Source organism: Aspergillus lucknowensis (assembly GCF_044049455.1).
Source record: "Aspergillus lucknowensis strain CBS 449.75 chromosome Unknown BJX67scaffold_1, whole genome shotgun sequence".
Taxonomy (NCBI): Eukaryota; Fungi; Ascomycota; class Eurotiomycetes; order Eurotiales; family Aspergillaceae; genus Aspergillus; species Aspergillus lucknowensis.
Window position 1 is genome coordinate 261,226 of NW_027263545.1, and position 18,567 is coordinate 279,792.

General features: G+C 50.4%; 10 protein-coding genes across 10 annotated transcripts; 6 read left to right on the top strand and 4 right to left on the bottom strand.

The window, feature by feature from the left end:
• Positions 1–193: 193 nt before the first annotated feature.
• Positions 194–2,002, top strand: BJX67DRAFT_3342 (putative peroxisomal 3-ketoacyl-coA thiolase (Kat1)). The gene is made up of 6 exons (XM_071027558.1): positions 194–416; positions 475–570; positions 627–1,475; positions 1,525–1,589; positions 1,652–1,763; positions 1,826–2,002. The coding sequence occupies exons 1-6, from the start codon at positions 312–314 to the stop codon at positions 1,862–1,864; spliced, it is 1,266 nt and encodes a 421-aa protein (XP_070891303.1). The 5' UTR covers positions 194–311; the 3' UTR covers positions 1,865–2,002.
• On the top strand, positions 1,976–2,448 carry BJX67DRAFT_3348 (uncharacterized protein). Its single transcript, XM_071027568.1, has one exon. The coding sequence runs from the start codon at positions 2,140–2,142 to the stop codon at positions 2,380–2,382; it is 243 nt and encodes an 80-aa protein (XP_070891304.1). The 5' UTR covers positions 1,976–2,139; the 3' UTR covers positions 2,383–2,448.
• Positions 2,449–2,951: 503 nt separating this feature from the next.
• Positions 2,952–3,577, top strand: BJX67DRAFT_376150 (ML domain-containing protein; the record flags this gene model as incomplete). The annotated part of the gene is made up of 3 exons (XM_071031821.1): positions 2,952–3,157; positions 3,215–3,431; positions 3,494–3,577. The coding sequence occupies 3 exons, from the start codon at positions 2,952–2,954 to the stop codon at positions 3,575–3,577; spliced, it is 507 nt and encodes a 168-aa protein (XP_070891305.1).
• Positions 3,578–4,126: 549 nt separating this feature from the next.
• On the bottom strand, positions 4,127–5,085 carry BJX67DRAFT_3363 (H(+)-transporting V1 sector ATPase subunit F). Its single transcript, XM_071027594.1, has 5 exons — positions 4,885–5,085; positions 4,787–4,821; positions 4,694–4,727; positions 4,482–4,619; positions 4,127–4,425 (listed from the first exon to the last, which is right to left on the bottom strand). The coding sequence occupies exons 1-5, from the start codon at positions 4,906–4,908 to the stop codon at positions 4,285–4,287; spliced, it is 372 nt and encodes a 123-aa protein (XP_070891306.1). The 5' UTR covers positions 4,909–5,085; the 3' UTR covers positions 4,127–4,284.
• Positions 5,086–5,217: 132 nt separating this feature from the next.
• Positions 5,218–6,828, top strand: BJX67DRAFT_3443 (Nur1/Mug154 family protein). The gene is made up of 2 exons (XM_071028234.1): positions 5,218–5,610; positions 5,676–6,828. The coding sequence occupies exons 1-2, from the start codon at positions 5,353–5,355 to the stop codon at positions 6,732–6,734; spliced, it is 1,317 nt and encodes a 438-aa protein (XP_070891307.1). The 5' UTR covers positions 5,218–5,352; the 3' UTR covers positions 6,735–6,828.
• Positions 6,829–7,218: 390 nt separating this feature from the next.
• Positions 7,219–10,221, top strand: BJX67DRAFT_3410 (putative NTP binding protein). Its single transcript, XM_071027841.1, has one exon. It carries the CDS (start codon positions 7,362–7,364, stop codon positions 10,056–10,058), a length of 2,697 nt encoding a protein of 898 aa, XP_070891308.1. The 5' UTR covers positions 7,219–7,361; the 3' UTR covers positions 10,059–10,221.
• A 668-nt stretch (positions 10,222–10,889) lies between these two features.
• On the bottom strand, positions 10,890–13,347 carry BJX67DRAFT_3427 (methylenetetrahydrofolate reductase (NAD(P)H) MET13). The gene is made up of 4 exons (XM_071028052.1): positions 13,246–13,347; positions 12,314–13,154; positions 11,389–12,260; positions 10,890–11,338 (listed from the first exon to the last, which is right to left on the bottom strand). The coding sequence occupies exons 2-4, from the start codon at positions 13,135–13,137 to the stop codon at positions 11,142–11,144; spliced, it is 1,893 nt and encodes a 630-aa protein (XP_070891309.1). The 5' UTR covers positions 13,138–13,154; positions 13,246–13,347; the 3' UTR covers positions 10,890–11,141.
• Positions 13,348–13,812, bottom strand: BJX67DRAFT_3426 (uncharacterized protein). The gene has a single exon (XM_071028040.1). It carries the CDS (start codon positions 13,719–13,721, stop codon positions 13,467–13,469), a length of 255 nt encoding a protein of 84 aa, XP_070891310.1. The 5' UTR covers positions 13,722–13,812; the 3' UTR covers positions 13,348–13,466.
• On the top strand, positions 13,801–15,343 carry BJX67DRAFT_339145 (orotate phosphoribosyltransferase). The gene is made up of 2 exons (XM_071027638.1): positions 13,801–14,775; positions 14,832–15,343. Exon 1 carries the CDS (start codon positions 13,937–13,939, stop codon positions 14,672–14,674), a length of 738 nt encoding a protein of 245 aa, XP_070891311.1. The 5' UTR covers positions 13,801–13,936; the 3' UTR covers positions 14,675–14,775; positions 14,832–15,343.
• On the bottom strand, positions 14,812–15,343 carry BJX67DRAFT_3414 (uncharacterized protein). The gene has a single exon (XM_071027889.1). It carries the CDS (start codon positions 15,230–15,232, stop codon positions 14,954–14,956), a length of 279 nt encoding a protein of 92 aa, XP_070891312.1. The 5' UTR covers positions 15,233–15,343; the 3' UTR covers positions 14,812–14,953.
• Positions 15,344–18,567: the final 3,224 nt, after the last annotated feature.

The following is an 18,567-nucleotide window of genomic DNA, read 5'->3' on the forward strand; positions in this document are numbered from 1 at the left end:
GCTTCGAACATGAGGCGGTGCTGAGCCCTCCATGCGACTGGTCCCGATGTTCCCGAGCTTCTTGCACGCCTTGAAAGCGTGAGAGACAAGAACACGACGCTTCAGCGAACCACTTTTCGGCCCAGCTCTCATTGTGGCCCACATTCGCCGGCGTGCTCTCGGTTGATTGTCGATTAATGATATCGAATCTTCCCTAGAGCCGCGGTTGATCAAGACTTGCTCAGCTGATCCATATATCAACGCCGAAAATAACCTGCTGGGCTCGACTTTCTTTCTTCTCCTTCGTCCACTCACACAGTCAATCTACAACGATGTCTTCGCCTCAACAGCGGCTGTCTTCTATCGCGAACCAAGTCTCAGGCTCGAGCGCTGCGGCCTCCAGGCAAAAACTCTTGGCGAAGAACCCTGATGATGTGGTATGTCACGCCTCCCCTCCCGCCATCCGATTTCTGTTTCTGACGCTTTGGATCACAGGTGATTACACTTGCCGTCCGAAGCCCGCTAACCAAAGCGAGAAAGGGAGGTCTGAAAGACACTCCTCTTGATGACCTGCTCATCTCCCTCTTGACGGTATGTGAAAGATGTCCAGCAACCCTGTCAAGGGAGTAAGCTAACACCTCAACTAGTCTGTACGTGAAAAGTCGAAACTGGATCCCAATCTCGTTGAAGATGTCTGCCTCGGAAACTGCCTCTGCCCTGGCCAAGCGTATGTTGCTCGCTCAGCCGTACTTGCAGCCGGATTCCCCGTGACAACAGCCGCATCCGTCACCAACCGCTTTTGTTCTTCCGGATTGCTGGCGATTCAGAACATTGCCAACCAGATCATTGCCGGCTCGATAGATGTTGGAATTGCGGTCGGCGCAGAAAGTATGAGCACCAACGGCGATGGGGGCGCTCCGGAGATGTCTGAAGCGATTACATCGCACCCTATCGCCTCTCAGAATACACAACCTATGGGCCAAACTTCCGAAAATGTTGCAGGTCAATTTAACATTTCTCGTGAGAAACACGATCAGTTTGCTGCGAAGAGCTACCAGAAGGCAGAGGCTGCTCAGAAAGCGGGCTGGTTCGAGGACGAAATCGTTCCTATTAAGACAAAGGTCAAGGACCCTAAGACCGGTGAGGTCAAATCCATCGTCGTTGACCGTGACGATGGTATCCGTTATGGCACAACTGCCGAGTCACTCGGCAAGATCCGCTCTGCATTCCCTCAGTGGAAGCCAAGCAATACTACTGGTGGGAATGCCAGCCAGATCACCGATGGCGCTGCAGCGCTGGTACTGATGAAGCGATCTCGCGCACAGGAGCTCGGACAACCCATCCTGGGCAAGTTCGGAGGTGCCACAGTCGTAGCTCTGGAGCCCAGGATTATGGGTATCGGGCCTTCATTTGCCATTCCCAAGATCCTTTCCAAGTTCGGCCTGACCAAAAATGAAATCGACATCTTCGAGATCAACGAAGCTTTCGCATCTATGGTACATGATGTCTCCCTTAGAAACGGGAAACGAAGCTGACTGGGGATAGGGCGTATACTGTGTTGAGAAGCTCGGGCTGGATGAGGCCAAAGTCAACCCACGCGGCGGCGCTATGTAATGACATCCCTTTCCGTCATTGAGTCTTCGTGGAATACCATTTGCTGACTTCTAACTAGTGCCTTCGGACATCCTCTGGGGGCCACCGGCGCGAGACAAGTTGTTACAGCGTTATCGGAGCTGCGGCGACAGAACAAGAGGATCGCCGTCACCTCGATGTGCGTTGGAACGGTGAGACGCCTCTTCAGTCCCCTGCACTTCCTAGTAGCGCCCTACTAACACTTTTTTCCTAGGGCATGGGCATGGCCGGTATCTTTGTTTCTGAGCATTAGATGATACGATGGGGCATATGACGCACAATCAAGAGCTTGACATTAAGTTGGTATTCTCGTTTTTGTATCCTAAGACATCACTTTCCGACCGGCCAAGTATATACATGATATAGAGACCTCCCAATACTGTTACCTGGGGTCTTCACTGCAAGAAGCGGGACGATGCAAATGGTGTGGATCTCCGAGCAAGGGATTGCTTTTCGACTGGCGATTGTGTCAGATATAGGGTTAATACGCAGGGCGCCGATGACGGCGCCGATCTAGTACAGGCCTTTATGAGGCGGTTATGGTGTTCTTTGTATTTTGGTCCACTAGCGAGGCCAATGCGGGACGAAGATGACGGCGGAGAGGAGACGCTGCTGATGAGTACTGGCGTTTGTGATTTTCTTCCCGCCTGTCTGGGAAATGTCCATTTTCAATACTGTCGACACCTCCCGCATGGCCCAAGCATGTTTCGAGATTTCCCGACTTCAACGACGAGGGCGCGTTGGTGTGGGATTGTTGGGGGTGGGCATTGATGTGACGTTGGGTTGTCTTCCAGGTAGTCTTTCAAACCTTGGAAGTAGATGGGTTGTGCTGTGATTGTCACTCCTTTATGCATACCAACGCGATATCAGGACGGGTCTATCAGTCGACACAAACCTGTCGCACTAACGACCCACGCGGGGCGACGGGTGGGGCTGTTCTCCCCAGAAGACTGGCGCGGCATTGCTGAATACCCTCTCGCTATGAATTCCGTTCAGCGTTCTCCGAGCAGTAAGAAAGTGCTCTCGAAATAGCAACTTCAGTACCCTGGAGCTGATTTAAATTCCTCTGGCAAATCTGCGCCCATGCTTGATTTGAGGACCCTTGTCTGATGCCAAGAAATTAGCAGTACGATCACGTGCGCCCAGCCGTTCGTCACTTGGAGGCGGCGCTTCGACAACAGTTCCCATGACACACTCTTGCGAAGCCACTCATTTAACTCCTCTTTCACTCCGTGCCTGTCCTCGATTCAAGGGACTGTTGGAACAGTCTCTGTAACGCTTGATATCTCTATCCGCCTCACCCCTTCCTTCGAATCTCACTCTTCCCCCTCCTGGTCATCATGAAGTTCTTATCAGCCGCCGCCACCGCTCTGCTCTCCTTGGCTCCCCTTCCCGTAACTGCTACACCCTCGTTTTTCGGATCTCAGGATGTGATTTCAGAGGCGATCCCTGTTAAGGGCGACAACCCCCTTGAATATTGCTCGGATCCTAGTGGGAATATCCTAGATATTAAGTCGGTGGACTTGTCTCCAAACCCACCGGAGCCGTAAGTTTCTGCCGGCTGGTCTCTTATTTTCACATTCTATGGGCTGACCGCTGCTAGTGGCCGGACTCTCACGATCAAGGCCGAAGGTACACTGCACCAGCGGGTTGAGAAGGGTGCCTATGTTCTCTTGGAAGTTAAATATGGGTTGATTACACTTGTCCGGCAACGACCCGACCTCTGTGACCAGATTGTAAACGTGGATCTGGAATGTCCTCTTGAAGAGGGCACAATGACCTTGACCAAGGAAGTCCAGCTGCCGGCTCAGATTCCTCCGGTATGCTTAATATATTTTCCGGCTCTAAAACCTCAGGGTAAGAAAGAACTAACCTGCGATAGGGTAAATACACCGTCCATGCGGACGTCTTTAGCAAGGACGACGAACGAATTACTTGTCTGGATGCCAAAGACATCAAGTTTTAGGCCGTAACCAACATGCCATTCATACTAATATCCCGCCCATAAATATGATCGCCCCCCAGTTTCTGAGCTTACACCTGAAACCCCGCCCTCGATCCATCGGTCCACGTTGTTCATCCTAGTTTTGTTCGAATCTCTAGCTTCGCCTCTGCGTTCGCCTCCCGTTATGTAGCCGGTTACCCTGTCACCTCCGTTTCCCTGCGATTGCTGCCAGTATTGTATGCTATGTGCGACGTGTTTGCGGCGTTCTGGATGTGTTTTTCATTCGCTCATGACCATTAATATGCATAGTACCAAACAAGCATCCTCAGACTCTTTTCCTTCCGATACGCCTTGGAGGTCATTTGACGCTTGGAGCAGTCGTTTTTTTTTATGTCATGCTTCTTGCACCTAACGCTCTGTCATTCTCTACTAAACATCACGCAAGTAGTTACTAGCCCCACTGACTGGACGAAGAGCTTCCGATACCTATTGTTCGAGGGCTCGTTTCGCCGAGATATAGCTATGAACTCCATGACAAGAGCCTGAAGGGCTCCTTGAAGCAGATATGACTACTTACCGCCTCCGATATTCTGGAATATGAGGTCGCCTAAAACTATCATCGTGCCGGATGCCCATCCAGGAAAGTTATTGCAAGGATGTATCTTGAGCCGGACGTAAACATGCTGGAAAATATATAACAAACGTAACAAAATGAACACAGGGTAGATCTATTCTCCAAATAACCGGCGCACGCGCTTCAAGACGCTATCCTTCTCGGGGTCATATGGGTGGTCCTTGCTTGGTATTTCAAGTACGGCGGGGAAGGCCTCGGAGTAGGAGTCGACGGCGTGTCGGATGCGCTCTGCGATCTAACTCATGGAATAAGCACAATGTGAGGACCAGCATGATTTGGGCACACGCATACATGTTGGTTAATTAAGAGGACGGCGATGTCGTTGCGCTCTCGCGTGAAATTCTGGAACGCTTTCTCAATTGTGGAGTTCTCGGTCTTTGCGTCGACGACGAGGAAGTTTCGTTGGGCGTCCGGGGGGTCTGTGACATGCTTTATATAAGTGTTAGCTTGCTGTCGTCTTCTGCTGTTGGACGAGGAAGCTTTGAGCACGTAGGGGTTCTTACCCCAATTCCAGCGAGGAGAAGACCAGTGACGGAGCTGGAGGCGGGGTCGTTAGCTGTGGTCCCTCTTTTTAGATCATATGTCGTGTGGTTTACTCTTCATCTCCAATGACAGCAAGGAATTGTCGCTCCTGTTATATAAACCAATAGTGAGAAAGTCTCATGCGCGACAGCTTGGGGGGAGCATTCAGTACCTTGTACGCAACGGCGGAAGCCATGTTGAAGAAGGAGCGGCAGAAAAATGTCCAGACAAGTCACTCAGAGTATCCTTCAATTCGGGAGGAGCTGCAATGCTAGAGTCTTCACAGTTCTTCAAAGTGAGAAACAGTGAGAAACTGTGACTGCTGCAAGTTTTGGTTTCACAGGCTGTCAACAGTTGTCCATGATTATCTCGTGGGGTCCATGCACACCCACATCCACAACCGCATCCACGATCGGCTTTAGCGCAGCTTATCTAATCGATAGCTCCCAGCCTTTTTTTCTCTCGAGTTTATTGTTGCTGCGTTGTTTACTTAGTGCAAGCTGCTTGGGAGCTCGAGGTTGATCTTCCACAACTTCTTATTCCACCTGAGCTCTGTTGCTTAATTCTGAAATCTTCCTATTGCTTTGCTGTTGTCTGAACTCCTTTTGGGCCCATCATAGACACCTTTGTTGACATCACGATGCCACGGCTCGTGCGCCGCCAGCCGTTGGCCGAGCGTATCAAATCCTACTTGAACCCACTCGATCTCCTCCTTTGGCTTTCTGAGGAAATTGATGCAAATTACTGGGACCAGTTTGAGAAAAACTGGGCGTTCTCTCTTGGAGTGGCTCTGAACATTGTGTTTATGATTGCGAGAGCAAACAGTCAGCCTACTGGAAGCCAAGTTGTCGATGATGTGTTTGGTGAGGATGAGGGGGCTTCCTTGCTGAACTGGTTTGTATGTCACCCCAAACTGGTCCTCATTGTGGATGTGGTGTTGAGAGACTAATTTGGAGCTAATAGGCATCGTTTATCGTTCATTTCCTGGCCTGTGTTGCGCTCGTAAATACCTTCTACACCTTCCACCGCAAACGACACTATCGCCTATTCGAAGCTTCGATCGACCAAGCACCTGCAACACCATCTGCTCACCGGGTCAGGGTCGATTCAACACCGGTATCAGCTTCGCCGCTTCGATATCTCGCTAATGCGCTTTCTGGGTCTGCGGAATCACGGGCACATCCAAATGCTGAGCGTGATGTTTGGGAACTGGCGCTTTGGGACCCTCTACCAATTTGTCTCCGGTTATTTTGCCTCTTCAGCCCTGGGCATATCCTCATTTACTGGCTTTTCCTACCAACTCATCTTTCCGATCCCCGGCCAAGCGTTACCATAGTTACAACGCTTGCTGTGACGACGCTGCTCTCTGTGCAGATGTCATACCTCTCATCCTTCTTCAGGCAGCAGTCCAAGGATACGATGCTGGTTCATAAGGAAGTCTTGAAAGAATACGATACAAAATTTGTGCATCCTCGAACCCAGCCGCTGATGAGAGAGGTTGGAACCCAGTTCTCCGGCTCTAACCCTACGTTTGAGGAAAAGTATAATAGAGTTGACACCTTCACGCCAACATTCGCTATCAACCGTGGATTCAAGACGAGTCCCAACCCCAACTATGTTCACCATGTTGACCCAGAAGGGAATTTACCCCGGAACAATTCCTTCGCTTCTACGCCAATAAGGTCTTCGAATTCAATGCACACTCCCAATTATCTACGTGATGCCTCTCCTGTCGCCAAAACTCCCCTAGGCTCTATCCGTCAACCTCAGTTTCGACCCACCCCAGCCCGCACGGGTGACGGTGGGAGTCTTGGAATATACTCACATGCCAACTCACCATTACGGAAATCTACTCCCGGAAACTTTGAGCGCCGCCTTCATAATAACGGGGACTTCTTCTACACACAACGAAGTGCGCGCCCTTCAAGCCCGCTGAAAAAGAGCAATATTTCCAACCCAGCGAGTCCCATGACCCCAGCAGGGAGTAGGAGTCATCTCCGGCGTGAGGCTGGGCGCTTTTAGCTGAACGTAGTCAGCAATGACGCTGTGAATAATCAGTTCGAGACCATTGAAGGCCCTTGCGCGTGGTGCGCAATGAGACACGACCCTACCTACCACACTTGATGACGACAGTTCAGTCAACGTTGGAATGCGGCTGACAAAAACCTCATTCTCGCCATTATACCCCAATTATCCGATGCAGTATTGCTATGAGCGGAAAGGGGCTCGTGGTCGGTGTGCACATCGGTCACGAACCAGATAGCCCTCAATATTCGCTCCACCCTGGAAAGTTCCTGATTGGCACTCAACTTGCACCTTCCTTTCATTTCAAACATTTTCCCTGCCAAGGTCGCAGCTTCCATTCCAACCTGCGTCAGAAGGCTGAAGCGTACTAGGACATTCCGAACCAGTTTTGCAGGACATTCCCAGCTGTGGCGGTCCCAGCGCTTTACATTCCAAGGCCATAAACTTATACGCGCTGCGAGTGCCAGACCCCGCCCTCAAGTCTTCAACACAGCACCTATCGTCTCCTCGTATTTCTTTCTTTCGCACTCATTACGCTTCGCTATCCCGAGCACCCATGGAAAGAGGGTCCAACGGCACTTGGGACTGACGCCGGCAGTGCTGGTGACCGCAAATGCAATCCCTATGGCTCCAAACTCCCACCTCGCGAACGGGCATATGCTCGACTTCCAACGTCGACCTCGCCGTGGAAAATCTGCTTTACCGAATTTCGACTGGATCGACAGCAGAGAAGATGCGGTCGAACTCGGAACGCGTTCTGAAAGTAATAGCTTTGTTGATGGAACTAAGTCACCTTCATCGCAACGTAAACCCACCAGGCTTCCTGTTCTGAAGGTCTTTGTGGACAAAGACCGTATTCAGCAAAACGATACCGCCGCTTCGCCGCAGCAGAGAGAACGGGACCTCCCGACTAGTCTTCAGTCAAAGATCCCGCGAGGCCCACTGGACCGCAATTCGCCCAAATCCTCGGATCACGAACGTGAGCGGTACTGGCGAAGAGTTCGACATAAGCTTGACAGAGACACTCCACCGTCGCAGCATAAAGAGAAGCAGGTGAGCCTTCACCACGGAGCATATCGAAAAATCATCTCGTTGGCCAGCTCTCCACGACAAGAAATGGCGAAGCACAAATGGAAAACTTTCGGAAGCTCTTCGAATGAGAGACTACATTCGCCGGATGCCAGTCCTGCCACAAAATCGGATAATACAACCCCTGAACGCGGAGACAGACTCAAGGAGAGCGCTGCAACCGGGCAGAACCGATACCAGAACGAGGAAAAACGGACAAACAGTAAAAACTCGGCATGCTCCGGTGGAAGCGGGGCATCATCCAGCCTCAGGTATAAAACAGATCATAATACCGACTCGTCCTGTAGTTCGACTTCGTCCGTGTCTCCCATTTCTGATCCTACAACTTCGGTTAAAGAATGGGAAGACAGATTTGTGGTCCACATGCCATCAGCGAGAGAACCAAATCCACCCACCATGAATGTGCATCAGATAGCAGAATATCAACGGAGCATTGATAAAATACGAAAGGAAGGAGGGGCAATGCTCGATCCCGATACTCTTCCTAGCCCTCCTACTACATCGCCGGAAGGAAAGTTCACGCCTCTTGGCCAAAGTGGGAAGTATCCAGGCACGCTCGACGGTCAGGACTCACAAGTAGGTCCTTCGAATTTAGAAGGTGACGGTGAATTGACGTATCTACCAACTCACCGCCGCTACTACTGCCCTGATGAAGTTGGCAAGCAGAGGTTCAGCACGATATGGGAGGAGTCATCTAGGGGGCCAAAGCAGAAGTCGTCTCAAGCGAACCCTGACGGTTCTTTTTTAGGGTGCAAGGAAATAAATGGGCCGGACGTCCGCAATCCGGACGAGATTCTGCACTTCTCGACTCCGGAACGCCCAAAAGTTGTGGACATCCCATCCCACTTGTCCAGATTACCGAGAGAATCAAAGGTGGCGGCCATACGTCAAATGAAGGGAGCATCAGGGGAGACGAGTCTGGTCCAAGAAGAATGGGAACCAATTTCTCAGAATTTGAAGCATGCCCAATGCTCGAAGCCGTCACCGAAGCTCCTTTGCCGAGAAGCACAGTGTCAGCAGTTGAAGACAAGGAAGTCTGCCAACACCCAAGAGAGATTGGATCGAGATTCTACCGGGATGCCACTCAAGTCTTTCGAGAACCGCAAGTCGGAGCCCAGAGCAGACGATGTATTCATTATCACACCCACTATAACACGTACTACGGTGACCATGGCAGATTTAAGAGGACAGCTGGGCGGGAATCCCGGTATTCGAGAACCCACTTCGCGCACCGCAGGGGTACAAACAAAACTTCCGATAATTCCCAAGGCGGGTGTCTCACCTTCAGGTCTACGCCGGGTGAGTCAAAGCTCATGGGCAAAATCAGGCGCACCCTCAGCAAGACCTACAAAACTAGCGCCCCCGACGAGTATTCCCGGAAGATATCCGGAAGTCACCACCGTAGGAAAATCCGCCGCCATGGACAAACTGCGCGGTATGCGTGGGTTCACCCGTACGCCAGGCATCCCAAAGTCGTCAACCCAGTCTCGCATCGATCCTATGCCTGGTAACCCCCCCAATACTATTGTCACTCATCCATCAAGCAGAGCGAGCAACATACCCTCGAGGAAAACTCCGATCTCTCCAGAAGCAAGGCATTCGGGTCCACCCGACGGGACTACCTACTCCCCTCCAGCCGCCGAAAAGTCGCCACAGCCCCGTGGTACTGATACAATATTGCAGGCGAAGATAGTTGATGTTGCCGAGCTAGATGGGCAGCAATTGGGTGATTACCGGGAAGATAGTTCCGTCTCCAAAGTGTCCTGTCCAAACCACGACCAGGAAGCTGAAACGCAACCCAACGCCAAGGAAGCCATTGGCTCAGAGAGCCCCCACACGATTGTTGATATGGTCTCTCCCTTTGTCGGCCGGGTGCAGGGGTTTTGCCATCAACTCAAGGCGAATCGCGACTCGAAATTGGCTCTACTAAAGCTATTCCTGAACGGTTTATTCGGCATGCTTGAACATTGTTTGCAAGCCTCAAGGAAGGGCCTCGCTATCATATCCACCTACAATGCCACTGGGCATTGGCCCAAAGCAAACAACAAAGACTTATCCTGGTCGTTTACTGAATTCGGACAAGCGTTGGTGTATCTCGTTGTTCTTGGCTTTCTCGCGGTGATTATCGCACGAGCAGTTAGATTTGTGCTTCTGATCGGCACCTGGATAATATGGTTTGCGAGGCCTTTCGCATTGGTCTTCCGTACAGTTTCTAGGGTTCTCTCTTTATAACCTTGGAACTCTGTCCGCCCGCGGTGGTGGCTGTTGGTGTCACTCTGCTGTCTCCCGCCCGGCAGTTTATATGTTATCTTTATCTTTCTGTATCCCTCTCAATTCCCAGCCTTTGGGATTCACTTACAGGTTAAGGGGGTCTTTTATTTCTATCCCTTTAACTGTTCTTGGCAATCCTGTTAGATATTATTATTCGCGGGTCGACATTATGTACATTATATTGCCAACCTCGGTCATACTCATACCACTGATACTCCAACTATGAACTTCTATCATTTTGTCTTCATACCTCAATGATGAATGCACCTTCGCGTCTCCTAGTGGATGCTAGAGTGCAAATTTGGAAGGTGAATATCCCACCCTCGATGATGGAGCTTCAAATGATGTATTCCAGCCCCGACGAGGAGCGAAGCAAACTTTATCCAGCTTTACCAACACAATACTCGTCAGCTTCCCAGGCACAACAGAGATAGGTCGTAGCTTAAGGGCCGAAGGAAGTATGTGACTGATTAAGTTATAAAGATGAAATGCAATATCCAAGAGATGTGAAGAACACCAATATAAGTACTCCGGTCCCATCCGTATCCCATGTTGAAGAGGATCGACCGCTCACTTTTGGTTTCACTTCTGCAGCCTCACAGCCATAAGCCAAACTCCGTCATCCATAAAGTGTTGAATCCTGTATTATATGAACCCATTCATGCAGCTGCTTGTTTGTATATGCATATTTTCCCCTTCCCTTTGCACCATACAATGGCTTCGATCTCTATTCGAGGAAGAAGGTAAAGGTAAAGTTGGGGGTTGGAAACTTTCGTGCCTGAAGAAAAGTTGAAAAGAAATGCCAGGGTATATATTGTTGAGAATGGAAAGTCATGTTGAATTAGCAATAACGCTTGAGAGGAAGAAATCGTTGAGAGGTCTTCATTCGTGTCGCCGTAAGAATTTTAGTTGCCTGGGACTCGCCCGGACTGGTATCGTTGAGACAGGTGTTGAAATTAGGTCGTTGTATGATAATGCAAACGAAGCTTTAGAATGCTATGTTAAACAGCCGATCCAGCGTTGAGTTGTCGTCGCGACTCATGCTTAGTTCTTTGCGAGACGTTCAGGCGCACCGCCGTTGGTCGTACCGTTGGCGGCGCCATTGGGGGGGCCATTGATTTCTCCATTCAGCTGAACTTTAGGTTCGTTGGCGTCGCTGGTGATCTCGATGTCAATATCCTTGACGTTTAGGTCCTCGAACAAACCGAAGAGATCATATGTTTTATGGAAGTCATTGTTCACTAGAATGAAATGTCAGTCTTGAAACTTGGTTTCGAACTGTATCACCTACCGATATTGACAAGGTACCAGGTGTCCATGATACCCTGGAGCAACTTCCGGCTTGGGCTTCCGGCATCATGACACTTAGCCCAGTCTTCGCCGAGTTGGTACGCCTCGTCTTTCCACGCCAAGAAACTGACTGTTTCTACGATAGTTGGCTGCACGACTTCACGACCAGCGAAAATACCCCAGGTTAAGGCATTAGGGCTATCACGGGTATTTGTTCGCAGCTCTCCCTTCTTCGAAACAGCATGGTAAGTCAAATCCTCCTTCGCCTCGATGCGAGCAATCAGCTCGTCGATCAAGTATGGGGGAACGAGGAGCTCGAGGTAGGCCTTCTGGTAGACAAAGCCGTTCTTCGGGCCCCATCCATAAACAGGATGAGAAGACTTCGCACCATTCACAGCAGGTTGTGAATTGATGGTAAAGAAGCCGCGATTGTTGAGTTCAATGAGGTGGTCCTTGAGCGCATTTGTCTCAGCAGTGATAGGAGAGTCGCTCCACGGCAGACGGTCCAGTTTGCCATCTAGGAAACGAACGAAGACGTCCGCAAGATCGCGAAGAGACTTTGGTTCGCCCCACAGTTTGATGTTCTGCTCGTTTGTACCCTTGATACCTATACCATAGGCGTCCAGCTCTCCAAAGGCGGGCGATCTAGAGTCCGTCCAGCGACCATTAGGGAACTCATCCCAAATCTGTGTCCGGGCAATATACGATGAGTTGCGGTTCCGCCAGAAGATAGGCCGGACGTCCTCCTCTCTACGGTTCAAGCCGAGCGAGGGCCTCCACGGCAAAGGCCGCTGGAGCGGAGTTTCAGGTGTCGGTGTAAGTTTCAGATCTTCGAGAACGAGCTGCGTTGATTGGGCGAGATTCATCGTGTAGCTGAACTGCGTGAGCTTCGGCACTGTTAATTGCATAATTATGAGGTAACTTACAAGTGCAGGTGGTTGATTCCGGACGCAATCAGCCTCCTACACATATCTGCGATCAGTCGTTTACCGACTTCCTTCACTGCTGCATCATCATTCTTCACAGGTTCAAGGGCCTCGAGCCAATCAGAAGGAATTCGAGTTTTAGTCCAATTCGCCCGCCTGATGAACGCAGCATAGGTCTGGATGGGCATGATACCAGGAATGATAGGGACAGTAATACCCTTGGCGCGACACTTCTGGACCCAGCTGATGAAGTTATCCGTATCGTAGAACATCTGAGTGACGACGAATGCGCTTCCGGCATCAACCTTTTCCTTCAAATGGTCGATCAGGAGATCCACATCCGAGTTGTCATCGGCACCCTCAGGATAGCCTCCGACTCCAATGCAGAAATGGTTCCCATATTTATCCTTAATGTACTTGACCAGATCCTTCGCATACCGGAACCCGCCATCGGTGGCTTCCCATACCTCCTTTTCACGGGGAGGATCGCCACGTAGAGCCAGAATGTTGGTACAACCCGCCTTATAGGCAGCTTGAAGAGCAGCGTCCACCCTCTCCTGGGGCATGTCCGTGCAGGTCAGATGCATACATGTCTCCAAGCCGTATACGGATTGAGCGACATTGACCATCTCACAGGTCAAGTCTGACAGCCGTCCACCAGCACCCCAGGTGACATCGATGAATGAGGGTCCTAATCCATGCATGCGGTCCATCCTGTCGTACAGATTTTGCACACCCTGGGCCGTCTTCGGAGGGAAGAACTCAAAGGAGATACCAATTCTCCCGGCGGCCTCATTTTGGGCAAGCTTCTCTTTAATGTGCATCTTTCGAATTGATTAATCTTTTGCGCGAATGATATCAGCTCTCAGCTCTCAGCATGCGGCGGGTGGAAAATACGACAACGGAGAAGAAATCAAAGCTACATTACTCACATTGCGTTCAACGAATAATCCGAACGTTAGCAGTTCTGGCGAGGACAAGCAACCTCAACCAACAGAGCTGGATCTCGCCGCAATGCTGACAGGGCAGCTCACTGGTGAATCTGCCAGGAATCAATCGGAAGCGCGAGGAAACGATCTTTAAGAGAGAAAAAACAGGGGATTCGAGGGAAAGACCAAGCGGCTCCAGAGACGAAAGGCAGGCAGAAGAGTAATCAATCAAGAGAGCCTGCTCCAAAACAAAGGTATGAGAGAAAAGATGCGGACCGGAGTTCGGAGATTCTGTGGGGACGTGTTTTCCCTCCGAGATTGAATCTGCCGCGAGACATGCAATGAATGGGGAAGAAACGACACTTCACACAGCCAAAGAAATATCCAACCCCGGTGAAGAAAGCGCGGAAAGGGTGGGAAAGACAGAGGAGGGCGGAGGATGCGAGGATTGAGGAGCAACAAAGCTCGGGGGATTCCATTTTGGTCGCTTTCCGCCCCTCCTTCCTTTCTCCGCCCCTCTTTCGATGGCGGCGAAAAAAAAGGCCGACAGAGGGGGAAAAAAATTCAGGAAGCGTGGGGTTTGCTCTTTTTTTGTTCACTATAATATACCAATTGACCAATTTACTTATATCTCTCGCTCCGTATCATCCCCCGGATTCAGAAATCAGAATCTCCCCGATAATAAAGTCTCATAATGTCGGCCGCTCCGATCCCCCCGCCCTTCAAGGACCAAGACTACAAAGCAGTACTGCTCCCCCTCCTAATCTCCAACAACGTCCTCTCTTTCGGTTCCTACGTCCTCAAGTCCGGCCGCGAATCTCCTTACTTTTTCACCTCCTCCCTCCTCCATACCGCGCCTCTCCTTCGGGCCACTTCCGCCGCCTACGCGAGCGTTCTCTCTGCCCCACCCTTCGTCACCACCGCCGCTGACGGAACAACAACACCCAACTTCGACATCATCTTCGGCCCCGCATACAAGGGAATCCCTATTTGTGCTGCCGTGGTCAATGAATTGGCCTTCCGCGACTCTCTGACCGGAACATGGGACAACGTTAGCTACTCGTTCAACCGGAAGGAGGCGAAGGATCACGGCGAAGGAGGCAATATTGTCGGTGCCCCATTGAAGGGAAAGAGGGTTGTCATTGTTGACGACGTCATTACGGCGGGCACGGCGCTGCGCGAGGCTGTCGGGATCATCGAGAAGGAGGGCGGCATTGTCTCTGGTGTTGTGGTTCTACTCGACCGCGAGGAGAGAGTTAGCGAGAGTGAAACCAAAAGTGCTGTTGGTGTTGCGCAGAGGGATTTAGGAGAGAAGGTTCCTGTTAGTGCGGTTATTGGCCTTCACGACTTGATTGAGAAGCTGGGAAGTGAGATTGGGGAATCGGAGGTTCAGCGGTTGAAAGACTATCGGGCACGATATGGGGCTGAGTAAATCTTATAGAAGCTGGTTGAGAGGTTATATATCACGATTCCATAAATGAATATCTATCCCTCTCAGCCGCCTCATGAAGCAGAGCCCTTAGTAGCGGGACGCTCCGCGCCCAAGTTAGCTGGCTCAGCTTACTCCAAAGGCTTGGACACAGAAATACCAAAATCAAGGAAGAGACGCGTTTGCCCAAGAGGTGGAGAGAAGTCTTCGATCTCGACGACAAAGAAGGAAATGAGGCGACCGCTCAAACTCCCACGAGAGTCGGCATAACGATTCGAGTTGTTAGGCTGACGCCGACCTTTTTCTGTGGAGTGACTGTTTTCCGCCATTCCTTGGCCTTTCGATGTTTGCTATACCTTCATCTTGTTCATAGTGCATGAGACGAGTAATTGATACCGCAATGGCAAGTGTAGTACGAATATTGCCACTGGAGTATGGGGAACAGGGCCAGGGTTTTTGAGGGCGGCAGCTGAGGTGGGTAGGTGGCCAGTTTCTGATATTCCTCGTCTGCATGGCCGACCACATCGGCGCAGTTCCCGACGAGAAAGCGCCTGGGTTCATGGCTTCGGATGGTCGGTGAGAATGCAGGATCCAGGAGCCCCAAAATAGACGTCAGGTAGAAAAGAAAAATGACGGTAATGGAAGAGTTCTCCTCCGCAGTTGAGATTTAACGAACGCGCACTCACATCCGAAAACTCATATGGGATCATGCCGGGGCCACCGGCTGCAATGAGCAACCAGCCAGATTCGGGGCTGTGAGCTGACACGCCAACACACGAGGCTGCATGCTCTGCTGCATTTCTTTCAAGTACTGGAGTCTTCTCGCGAAATCACGCATTAGCCGGCGCTCGACAGAGTCCGCAAAACCGGGTGTTGTCCCGAAAGCCAAGATTCCCTTTCCGTGACTAGCAGAATGTGATATGTCTTTGTGGCAAGCTGAAGTACAACAAGTCAAATCTGCAGATCCTGCAATAATCATGCATCTGATATGAAAGAGCAGCTCTGGAAACCCACTGTATGCATCGAGATAGGCCTTATCGGCATCTGCACATCAGATAATCTAGTTGATTTTAAAAGGTTGAAAAGCGGGTCGGAAGAACCGAAGCCAGCTACCGTCGTAATATACGGAATCAAGATGGGGTTTGGGAGAGGGGCCGCAGATGATCCTGGTGGTGCTTCCACTTGTGCACCTGGGCAATTCTCTTCTGTTGAAAATATGGGGAGATACGCCGCGTCAAAAGCGACGGCTTACGTCCTCGGAGCTAAGGCCCCAATATACTTACTTGCCATACATTGCACACCGCTTGAAAGAGGGCACAGACTTGACATCTGCGTATATACTAAGTTTGCCTGAACGAACCTCGTTGACGGTCTTCTTTGAGGCGCACCCCCATAGCATGGGGATTCTTGCGTCTTCTGTAAGCTTGGCTCGGCTCTGGCAACTCTACCTCTTCTTTTTGTATAACGTTTCCCTGCGGTTTAAATCATCCCAGGTACTCCTTTGTAATATTTTAGGATGACCAAGCGGAACATCCCGAATCGACCAGGTAAGCGACAGTCCGTGGTGTTGTGGCGTGAAATCAAACAGTCCGCCTCTCTACTGGAAATCTCCACGAACCACGAAGGTTCCCGACAAGGGACGGCGGCTCGACGTCATCAGCGCCAGCAGCTTCAAGAGCCCCTTCGCCTTCGAGAATAAATTCGGTGGCGGGATGACATGTCATCAGGCAATGAAGGGGTTTTGAGGTGATTGCCGCAGAACCTTGGCAGCGATCATCCGAAGGGGACGAGGGAGGAGTTGACAAGGGCGAAACAGCAAGAGTACTAAGAAGAATCCCAGAGCCACGGACAACCAACAGCCCGCACAGTGGGGCTCAAGACGACGACGCGAGAAACAACTCGCGATAGCCAATTACACAACACCATCGCTTGATTAAAGCTCACGCTAATTCGGCTCTATTTATCTTGGCACCATCTCGTAATCTTGATACAAAATAACTCGACGCTCTCCATCGGCGGGATCTTAGCTCCCAGTACCAACAAACTTGAAGTTGAACATCAGAAATCCGGCGGGCATCTTTCGGGCTAATCTGAGATTTCATTTACTCCCAGATAAAATGTAAGCGACGGATGGTGACCACGGCGTTTCTTACATGAAGCGGTGACTGGAAAACATTCGCGTACTACTCGGCGTTCAGTTGGCATTGAGTTCAAACTCGAGTTCTTAGAGCAAAACCCGTTGCGGAATTGGGCGTACTGCTTTTTATCGAACCGACGTTAGGTCACTTGGCCCCTGGAGCTGTCGCTCTGAAATGTCCGACAGTGAAATCGACCGCCGACAGCAATGGCTGACGACTTCAAGTTGTAACTATGTATTACTGCTGCCGGTACTAGAACCTCATCACCCGCCATTCAGCCCATCCCGACCCCGGGCCCGTTTGGCAGTCATTGCAGGCATCCATGGATGCAAGACAGACATGGCCCCTTATACCAATGAACGGCAGGAATCCCCAGTCCACTCGGAGAGACATCGAAGTCTCCAGCGTTGCTCTCTGTGTCTCCTTGCATGCGCATCTTTCGTAAGAACCAAAAGGCTCACGCTAATCCTCGCTAATAGCGGCTATCAGAGAACCTATGCCGAAGATAGTGCTTTAGTGGACGAAATATGAGACATCGGATCCAGAATCTGCTTTCCTACTCCTCATATCCCTCGAAGATCTTCCAGCAAGGGGCCCATCAACCCTCGGTCACTGGGAGTACGCCTGGTACAGCCAGTGGTTTGAACAATCTCACGGTATTGTGATGTATTAAGTATCACGTAATTTTCTATCGTTCAACAACCCCAGCCTGGCAACCCATCGATGTATAGATCCATAAAATATCACACCATTACCAACATGCGCTCAATATCAGTCTCTAGGGAACAGTATATATTATGGTTATGCGCAACAGATCACTGACTGATAAATGCGTAGCAATGTAAATTAGCAACCACGAGACGCCCGCGGGCGGCGCCGCACGTTGCCAAAAAGCCCCCATTATGCAGAGATACAAGCTAGATATGGTCGAAGGCCGAGATGCGGCAGCACGAACTAATCCCGAAGCTCTGACTTAGGGTCGAGTGAGGGGCACGTATCAAGCGTAAAGAGTACACTTAATATTAATATTTCTAACAGGGTTGGTGTTGTCGCATTTATCCCAGTGCAAACAAGGAAATATATAGCTCCGAAATAGCATCTCTTAAATACCGTATCTAGACTGCCACTAACACGCCGAAGAAGTTTATTAGAAGACTATGGTGATGATAAAGGAGGTCACTCTTATCTTAAGCTTGACTTTGTGGGATATGGCAACTCTATCCATGTTCATATTGCGTCAAAATCCGGCAGTACTGAGCTACGCGTACTGATAGTACTAAAGTAATTGGATTCATATTCCTACGCTATTTCAGAGGGATCGTTTTTGCAATGTTTTGGTATTCAACCCTTTCAGGGTTCCGCATTGCCCAAACATAATCGTTGAGGAACATGGTACAGTGCTGTTTATGTCAATCCAGCCACAATTCGACAACTTCTAGCTCCATTACTAGTACTACCGCTACTAGGGGCTTCGTCATTTTAACAATAGATGAGTCTACGGCCAGAAGAGCCACTTTCAAGCTGTCATCAGGGTGTGCGGAAGTAAGTCGTTACGGGTGGCAGATGCGTCTTACCCTCAGCATAGTTTGTTGGAACCAACGCGGCGGGATTATTATTCATCAGACGTAAAAAAAGCTGGACTTAATGTGGTTTCTTGATGTTATCAATCCGTCACACCTGAGCAGGATTGCAAGACTACCCTCATGACAACAAGAGCTGTCGCGGCAGCCGTACTGGTATTACCGAATCCCATTGGTA